Genomic DNA, 9,721 nt, shown 5'->3' on the forward strand with positions numbered 1-9,721 from the left:
GACCCAGAAAGCTGTCTGTGGACAAACGCCAGCTCCCTCGGCCTGAAAGCAAGATGAGCGCTGCAACCCCATAGCTGCCTTTGACTGGACTTAACTGTTCAGGGATCCTTTACCTTTTTTACCTTGCTCACACAAGCCACCTGGCTATTGCGTTCTGCACCAGCTACAGCCTGTGGCCCAACCTTCTACGATATCTCTTTGTACGGTGCATTGCCGTAAGCTAACCATGAGGGATGTGAACAGATCCCACAATTTGTTTCCAGTGTAGGTGTAGATTATATTTTTGTAAAGATTTTTCTGTTTCATTTTATGATGTATATGAAACAGAGATAGCAGCTATAACTGTAGTGATCAGACCGGATTATTATGAGGAATGATAAAATATGCATCAAGCCATTGTGTCCGCGATGAAAGCACTGCGCTGATTGGGTTTGATTCATTGACAAAAATTCCTGATCAAATCCCACAAGCCTCTGCATCTACGCCATTTTTCTCTACTGCCCATTTCTCTCTGTCTGACAAGCACGTATAAGCATTCTAGGACACAAGCATTCTAGTTGCTGCACCAGGCACCCTAGGTCATAAAGTTAATAGGTTACTTTGATGTAGTTTGTTAATCTTTAGATAGATCTTAGGGCCAGGAAGAGAGTTCAGGAAGAGAGTTCACAAAGAGATGGTGAATACCACCCTTCCTTCCTTCCTTTACTGATCTTCTGAATCCTTCCTTGCTTTGGGAACGCTACAAGTAACAGCAGATGAAAATTAGGATATGAAAAGCAAAACTATATAATAGGCACCTAGAACTGTACATGGATTCAAACAGCACAGTCCAAGTGAATAATATTGGCATTATCTGATGATCAAGTATATGTCTGGATTTGCCAAGCTTGTGACAACAGCTGTCTAGCAGATGATGTATATAGAATCATAGAACTGTAGTTATAAGGGACCCCAAGGGTCATCTAGGCTGATCGCCAAAGAATTGATGCTTTTGAATTATGGTGCTGGAGGAGACTCGAGAGTCCCATGGACTGCAAGAAGATCAAATGTATCCATTCTTAAGAAAATCAGCCCTGAGTGCTCACTGGAAGGACAGATAGTGAAGTTGAGGCTCCAGTACTTTGGCCACCTCACGAGAAGAGAACACTCCCTGGAAAACACCCTGATGTTGGGAAAGATGGCGGGCACAAGGAGAAGGGGACGACAGAAGACAAGATGGTTGGGCAGTGTTCTCGAAGCTACAAACATGAGCCTGACCAAACTGCGGGAGGTGGTGAAAGACAGGAGTGCCTGGCGTGCTCTGGTCCAGGGGGTCACGAAGAGTCGGACACGAATAAACGACTAAACAACAAAAGGGTCATCTAGTCCAACCCCCAGCAATGAAGTAATCTCGGCTAAAGCATCCATAGCAGAAGCCCATCCAACCTCTGCTTAAAAACCTCCAAGGAAGGAGAGCCCACCTCCCCCCGAGGGAGACTGTTCCATTGTCAAAACAGCTCTTACTGTCAGAAAGTTCTTCCACTCCAATAATGGCTGTCCTGGGGGACCAGAACACGATCACTGGTTTACTCTCTGTAGGAGTTATTTGATATGATTAAAGATCTTCCCACACGCCAACCCTTTCTAAGATGTTTCCCTTGTACGAGTTCCTTATTGTTTAGGAAGGGAGCCCCTGTCACTGACGTTCTTTCCATACACCAAACATTTCTAAGATTTCCTCCCTGTATGAGTTCTCTGATGCGACTTAAGGGTGCTACTCTGAATGAAGCTCCTTCCACACTCTGAACATGTATACGGCTTCTTCCCTGTATGAGTTCTTTGATGCAACTTAAGGGAGCTACTACGACTGAAGCTTTTTCTACACTCCAAACATGAATACGGTTTCTCCCCTGTATGAGTTCTTTGATGCTTAGTTAGAGCACCACGTTCACTGAAGCTCTTTCCACACTCGGAACATATATATGGTTTCTCCCCTGTATGAGTTCTTTGATGCAACCTGAGTTGCCTACCGCCACAGAAGCTCTTCCCACACTCCAAACATTTATAAGGTTTCTCTCCTGTGTGCAATCTTTGATGCGAGGTAAGGCTGGAACTGTAGCTGAAGCTCTTTCCACACTCCAAACATGTATATGGTTTCTCCCCTGTATGAATCCTTTCATGCGAGGAAAGGGAGTCACTGCGACTGAAGCTCTTGCCACACTCCCAGCATTTATAAGGTTTGCTGCCTCGATGAGTTTGTTGATGTATAGCAAGCCCATTGCGGTGAGCGAAGCTCATTCCACACTCCAAACACGTATGCGGTTTCTCCCCTGTATGAGTTCTTTGATGCAACTTAAGTGCGCTACTCTGACTGAAGCTCCTTCCACACTCCGAACATGTATACGGTTTCTCCCCTGTATGAGTTCTTTGATGCGAGGTAAGCTGGTCACATCGACTGAAGCTCTTTCCACACTCTGAACATTTATACGGTTTCTCTCCTGTATGAGATCTTTGATGCCTAGTAAGATGGCCACGTACACTGAAGCTCTTTCCACACTCTGAACATTTATACGGTTTCTCTCCTGTATGAGTTCGTAGATGCAAGATAAAGGTACTACTGTGACTGAAGCTCTTTCCACACTCCAAGCATTTATATGGTTTCTCCCCTGTATGAGTTCTTTGATGCCTAGTTAGATGACCACGTTCACTGAAGCTCTTTCCACACTCGGAACATATATACGGTTTCTCCCCTGTATGAGTTCTTTGATGCGACTTAAAGTCACCACTGACACTGAAGCTCTTTCCACACTCAGAACATGTATATGGTTTCTCCCCTGTATGAGCTCTTTGATGCAAGGTAAGCTTACCACTGACATTGAAGCTCTTTCCACACTCGGAACATGTATATGGTTTCTCCCCTGTATGAGTTTGTTGATGCAACATAAGGCTGCTACTCCAAATAAAGCTCTTTCCACACTCTAAACATGTATACGGTTTCTCCCCTGTATGAGTTCTTTGATGCGAGGTAAGGCTACCCCTGACACTGAAGCTCTTTCCACACTCGGAACATGTATATGGTTTCTCCCCTGTATGAGTTCTTTGATGCGAGGTAAGGTTACCACTGACATTGAAGCTCTTTCCACACTCGGAACATGTATACGGTTTCTCCCCTGTATGAGTTCTTTGATGTAAAGTAAGAGTTGAGTGACTACGCAATCTCTTTCCACACACGGTGCATTCATGCTTTTTCTTCTCTCTAGGCATTTGATTTTCACCACCCTGAGATGTACAAGAGTCACCCTCTGGCTTCTGCTTTCGTCTCCCCTCTCGCCTGCTGCCTCCATCTTTAACCCTCAGATTCCTTTGTTCTTTGGATCCTTTTGGTGACATTTCTGATTGTTCCCCTTCTGCCAGCATCCCTTCAACATCTCCTGATGGAATAAAAAGGCAAACTGATGAAATGCTAAAGGAGCGTCTTCACCCCAATCATTCAGTCAGGACACAGAGATCCAGGTTCCAAGGGCCTTGTGGCAGTTCCCTCACTGTGAGAAGGGAAGTTACAGAGAACGAGGCAGAGCGCCTTCTTGGTAGTGGTGCCCATCCTACGGAACGCTCTCCCGTCAGTTGTCAAAAAAAGAACTATGCAACATTTAGAAGACAATTGGAGGCAGCCATGTAGAGGGAAGTTTTAAATGTTTTATTATGCTTAAGATAGAAAAAGGGACACGACAGGGATGCCCAATTTCACCATTGCTTTTTATATCGGTCCTGGAGGTCCTGCTGAATATGATTAGAAGAGACCAGCTGGTTAAAGGTATACAGGTCGGAGCTAAACGGTATAAATTGAGAGCTTTTGCAGATGATTTAATTTTGACATTACAGGAGCCAGAATGTAGTACTAAAAGGGTTTTAGACTTAATTCAAGAATTTGGTCAAGTGGCAGGATTTAAACTGAACAAGTTAAAAACCAAAGTTTTAGAGAAAAACTTAACATCAACTGAAAAAGAAAGGTTTCAGAATGAGACTGGTTTGACTGTGGTTAAGAAAGTGAAATACCTGGGGATTAATGTGACAGCAAAAAATGTGAACTTATTTAAAGATAATTATGAAAAATGTTGGACAGAAGTGAAAAAAGATTTAGAAATATGGTCAAATTTGAAGCTTTCCTTGTTGGGTCGAATTGCAGTTATAAAGATGAATGTATTGCCTAGAATGTTGTTTTTGTTTCAAACATTGCAGATTGTGGACAAGATGGACTGTTTCAAAGTGGCAGAAAGATATTTCTAGATTTGTCTGGCAGGGCAAGAAGCCCAGAATAAAATTTAAGATTTTAACTGATGCTAAAGAAAGAGGGGGATTTGCCCTGCCAGACCTTAAACTTTATTATGAATCAGCAGCATTTTGCTGGCTGAAAGAATGGCTGCTTCTTGAGAATACAGACATTTTGGACTTAGAAGGATTTAATAATGCTTTTGGGTGGCATGCATATTTGTGGTACGACAAGGTCAAAGTACCTAAAGCATTTAAAAACCATATTGTCAGGAAAGGATTGTTTAATGTTTGGATAAGATACAAAGACTTATTGGAAAACAAAACTCCAAGGTGGTTGTCACCAATAGAAGCGAAAGCTCTTAAAAGACTCAAAATGGAGTCCAAATGGCCAAAATATTGGGAAATTTTGGAATAAGAGGGAGACAAATTGAAATTGCAGAGCTTTGAGAAATTAAAAAACAAAGTGCGAGACTGGCTTCATTCTTGTCAGATAATAGAGGCTTATAAATTGGACAAAAAAATTGGATTCCAGGTGGAAAAATCGAAATTAGAAACAGAATTGTTAGAACCCAAAACTAAGATTTTGTCAAAGATGTATAACTTGCTGCTGAAATGGAATACTCAGGATGAAACGGTGAAATCTGTAATGATTAAATGGGCACATAATGTTGGACATAATATTATGTTTGCTGGCTGGGAACAGTTATGGACCACCGGTCTGAAATTTACGGCATGTAATGCCTTAAGAGAGAATATTATGAAAATGATTTACAGGTGGTACATGACACCAGTCAAGCTTGCAAAAATCTATCATTTGCCTAACAATAAATGTTGGAAATGTAGAGACTGAAGGTACATTCTTTCACCTTTGGTGGACGTGCCCAAGGATTAAGGCTTTCTGGGAAATGATTTATAATGAAATGAAAAAGGTATTTAAGTATACCTTCCTGAAGAAACCAGAGGCCTTTCTCCTGGGCATGGTCAGCCAATTGGTGCCAAAGAAGTATAGAACTTTCTTTCTGTATGCGACAACAGCAGCAAGAACACTCATTGCAAAATATTGGAAGACACAAGATCTACCCACTCTGGAAGAATGGCAGATGAAGATGATTGACTACATGGGACTGGCAGAAATGACCGGCAGAATCCGAGACCAGGGAAAAGAGTCGGCGGAAGAAGATTGGAAGAAGTTTAAAGACTACTTGCAGAAATACTGTAAAATTAAGGAATGCTAGAATGATGTTGGACAGTAATTAAGTGGTTTTCAGCTGTAATGCTTAAGAGATAGAAAATAAGGTTTTGAAATAAGTAAAAGACCTAATGGTGAGGATTTGCAGATCAAACAATTTAAACTGGAATATAAGAAAGGGTGGTATGAGGAGGTCTGGAAAGTAAGTTAAAAGAAAATAAGTAAATGGAATTTATATGTGGGTTTTTTCCCTTCTTTTTCTCTTTTTAAATTGTCTTTACTTTTTGCATTTTTTTATTTTTGTATTTTCTTTTCTTTTTGTTATAATGTAAAAACTTTAATAAATATCTTATTAAAAAAATTAAATGTTTTATTATGCTTTTATATTTGTTAGAAGCAGCTAGAGAGGCTGGGGCAACCCAGTCAGATAGGTGGGGTACAAATAATAAAAGTATTAATATGGTATTATTATTTATTGAGTTCATATACCGCCCTAAACCCGGAGGACTCGGCGTGGTTTGCAGAAAAGATCACATCATATATAACCAGAATAAAAACAATCCAATAACACCCCCCCCAAAAAAGAGCCACATTTGAAAAAGACTATAGGACGTCAAACATATCAAGCAAAAGCCTGGTTAAAAAGGAACATGTTTGCATGGTACTTAAAGGTGTATAACCCTTCATGGATCACTGCCTTGTCGTGGGGAAGGGGCTTGACCTATGCCGTGCAGGGCCACCCAAGACAGACAGGTCAGCCAAGAGTTTAGACTAAATGTGATCCACCTGAGAAGAAACTGGCAACCCACTCCAGTATTATGCCATGAAAGCTCCAGGGACATAAAACAGGAGAAGCTTTGAGAGGAAAGTGAGTTTCCAAGGCATGCTCTGATTCATGGGGAGTATAAGGAAGGCGCCAGGTGAACTTCCACAGACAGGGAGCCACTGCAGAGAAGGCCCTGTTCTCGTGTTGCCACCCTCCGGACCACTTGAGATCAGAAGGGGATCTCAGGGTCCAGGTAGGTTCATATGCAAATAAGTGGTCCTTGAAGTATTGTGATCCTGAGCCATGTAAGGCTTTATAGGTCAAAACCAGCACCTTGAAACTAACTGGTAGCCAGTGCAGTCGGACCAGGATGGGGGTAATATGCTCAAACCGTCTTACTCCGGTGAGCAACCTGGCCGCTGAATTCTGCACTCGATGAATTTTCCAAATTGTCTTCAGAGCCAGCCCTACGTATAACACATATCTATATCTAACCTTGAAGTTACCAGAGCATAGACAACGGTAGATAGGCTATCCCTGTCCAGAAAGGGGTGTAGCTGGGCCACCAGCCAAAGGTGATGAAAGGCACTCCAGGCCATCTGAGCCTCGAGTGATAGCAAAGGATCCAGGAGAACCCCCAAGCTACAAACCTGCTCCTTCAGAGGAAGTGTAACCCCATCAAGAGCAGGCGACCTTCCAGCCATCTGCTCTAGGGAACCACCCACTAACTGAGCCTTATCTGGATCGAGCTTCAATTTGTTGGCTTTCATCCAGTCCATTACCCAGGCAAGACACTGGTGGGAGAGGGTGCTCAGGGGTATTAGTAGTAGCAGTAGTAGTATTAGCCTGTGTAAGTAAGGCCTTAGCCACGCTTGGAATTTTAATGTGGACTTGAAGTTGCTTGTTTCTCCTTTTTTTTAAACCTCTTCTGCCCAGAACTCCTCTTGCAGAAACTGCTGTATTTAATTGAAACACAAATGTTTTAAAATGTGTGTGGTTTTGGGGGGGGGGTTATTGGGTTGATTTTGTTTATGTTTTGATTATGTACTTTGAGTTTTTATATTGCAATTTTATCCTGTGAACTGCCCTAAGGCCTGTGGGTATAGGGAGGCATACAATTTTAATAAATTATAATAAAATCAGGCCGGATAAAAATGATTACAAGTTCCAGGGGGAGCCCCTGAAGAAGGTTTTTCAATGCTTAAGGGTTTGCCTTGACCCCAAGCCCTATGGGGAGCCCAAGGAAGGTCCCCCACCTGCAGGGAGGAGAGCAGGAGAAAGATCTGCCCCTCCATTGGGAAAAGAGTTCCTACTCCAATACAAAGGGGGAAAGCGCTATAAACGCATTATTTTAGCGGAATTAAATACAGAATGCATTAATTATGGGAAATGTAAATATTTGGGGAAATACCCTTTGCAAAAGCGCGTCCATTAGGAGAAATCTGCACCAAAATGCTGACCAATTTTCAAGAGGTCTTTAAAAATAATAACGTGAAAATCTGGATAAACTGACGACGAGAAAAAGGAGACGCAGAAAAAAACTTACATTGAAATGGTTTGCCTAATGGGGGTTTTTTTTAATCCCTCCCCACAACTCCCTCCAGCAGCGCCCCCACTCCACCCCCCCAGTTGTAATATATAACAATACGACCCACCTCCAGCGCCTCCGCGAGGAAGGACAGCCGCCGCCATGACAGGTATCTCCCCCCCCCCCCAGAAGCGGGACAGGAAGCGGAAGCTGCTATTCTCCCGGCAGCCTTTTTTCCCCCTCCGCTCTAGGAATCTCAGCTCTGTCGCCGCTGCTCTTAACCGTTTCGGAGCCGAGCGGCAGGAGCCTCTGGGCTTCTCCGGGCAGAGAGCGAGGAGAGGCGCTGGTCTCGCCTCCGGAAAGACCCGCTGGATCAGCTGCGCGGGCGCCCCAAAAAGTTTTCTAAATTATTTTTAAAAATATATATTTTTTATTTTCAGTTTTCAAAATAACATTTTTCCTTTTGGTACATAGATATCCAATCCAAATTTGCAATAAATGGCTTTTCCCCTTGCCCCCCTGGTTTCCATTCCCCCCCCTTTATTCTCCTTGCATATAATTACATTTCTCCAATTAATTTCAACTTATTTTCCCCCTCCTAATTCTATTCTTAGTTCATCAATGTTACACCAAACCTGCTAATGTTTTGACGTTGTTATGTACTGAGTTGAATAGGATCCAAGCTGCAGCAGTCTGATTGGTTCTAGAACAATAGGATCCAAACTGCAGCAGTCTGATTGGTCCTAGAACAATAGGATCCAAATTGCAGCAGTCTGATTGGTCCTAGAACAATAGGATTCAGAATGCAGCAGTCTGAATGGTCCTAGAACAATGCAGCAGTATGATTGGTTAGCAGGAACCACCCAATCATGCTCCAGATAGAAGTGAATCCACAACCTGATTGGCTTACAGTAGAATTCCAGAATTAGCCAATCATGTGCAGCCCATTGTGTAAATAATGTATATAAAGCAGATACTTTGAGGAGACATTCATTCATTCCTCCTCACCACTATGAGCTGAATAAAGAGCATGAAATCACTTTGCGACTCTGAGTATATTTCAGACGTTTTGACAGTGTTCTCTAAAATAATCCATAAAACTTTCCCATTCTAGACTGATTTTTTTCTCATCTTGGTGCCTGATCTGGACGGTGGTTGTTGTTGTTTAGTCGTTTAGTCGTGTCCGACCCTTCGTGACCCCATGGACCAGAGCACGCCAGGTGAACTGATCTTCACGGTTAGTTTAGCCATTTCGGCAGAGTCCATCATCTTGAGTTTCCCATTCTTCTTTCTTTGGGACCTTTCCTTCTTTCCACATCTGGGCTAGTAGCATTCTGGCTGCTGTAGTCGCATAAATAAACAGTCTCTTGCTTCCTTGGCAATTCTTCTACTATTATACCTAGTAAAAAAGTCTCTAGTTTTTTTAAGCAAATGTAATTTTAAGAATTTTTAAGAGTTCATTGCATATCATTTCCCAGAAGCCCTTTACTTTTTTACACATCCACCACATAGGCTCCCTCTCCTTCCTGCTTCTGCCCATTTGGAGAGGGAGGGTGAGGAAGCAGACAGAGCTAGAAAAGCAAAGAGGAGCCTGGCTGAAAGGAGCTTCCTCCCGAGTAATAATAATAATAATAATAATTATTATTATTATTATTATTATTATTATTATTTATACCCCTCCCATCTGGCGGGATTTCCCCAGCCACTCTGAGCGGTTCCCAACAGAATAATAATAATAATAATAATAATAATAATAATAATTTATTATTTATACCCCACCCATCTGGCTGGGTTTCCCCAGCCACTCTGGGCGGCTTCCAACAGAATATTAAAATACAATAACCTATTAAACATTATAAGCTTCCCTAAACAGGGCTGCCTTCAGATGTCTTCTAGAAGTCAGTTGTTTATTTCCTTGACACCTGATGGGAGGATGTTCCACAGGGCGGGCGTCACCACCAAGAAGGCCCACTGCCTGGTTCCCTGA

The 9,721-nt window shown here is 42.4% G+C and overlaps 1 protein-coding gene across 2 annotated transcripts; it reads right to left on the reverse strand.

Annotated features, from left to right (window-relative positions):
• Positions 1 to 775: 775 nt before the first annotated feature.
• Positions 776 to 8,024, reverse strand: LOC309336787 (uncharacterized protein). Of its 2 annotated transcripts, none has more exons than XM_081853111.1 (2): positions 7,862 to 8,024; positions 776 to 3,407 (listed from the first exon to the last, which is right to left on the reverse strand). In XM_081853111.1, the coding sequence occupies exons 1-2, from the start codon at positions 7,896 to 7,898 to the stop codon at positions 1,708 to 1,710; spliced, it is 1,737 nt and encodes a 578-aa protein (XP_081709237.1). In that variant the 5' UTR covers positions 7,899 to 8,024; the 3' UTR covers positions 776 to 1,707. The 2 variants fall into 2 exon arrangements, with proteins under 2 accessions (XP_081709237.1, XP_081709236.1); XM_081853110.1 differs by having other exon boundaries at positions 776 to 3,410; positions 7,862 to 8,012.
• Positions 8,025 to 9,721: the final 1,697 nt, after the last annotated feature.

This window comes from Podarcis erhardii, assembly GCF_964252035.2.
Source record: "Podarcis erhardii genome assembly, chromosome: 2".
In the NCBI taxonomy this organism is placed as follows: domain Eukaryota; kingdom Metazoa; phylum Chordata; class Lepidosauria; order Squamata; family Lacertidae; genus Podarcis; species Podarcis erhardii.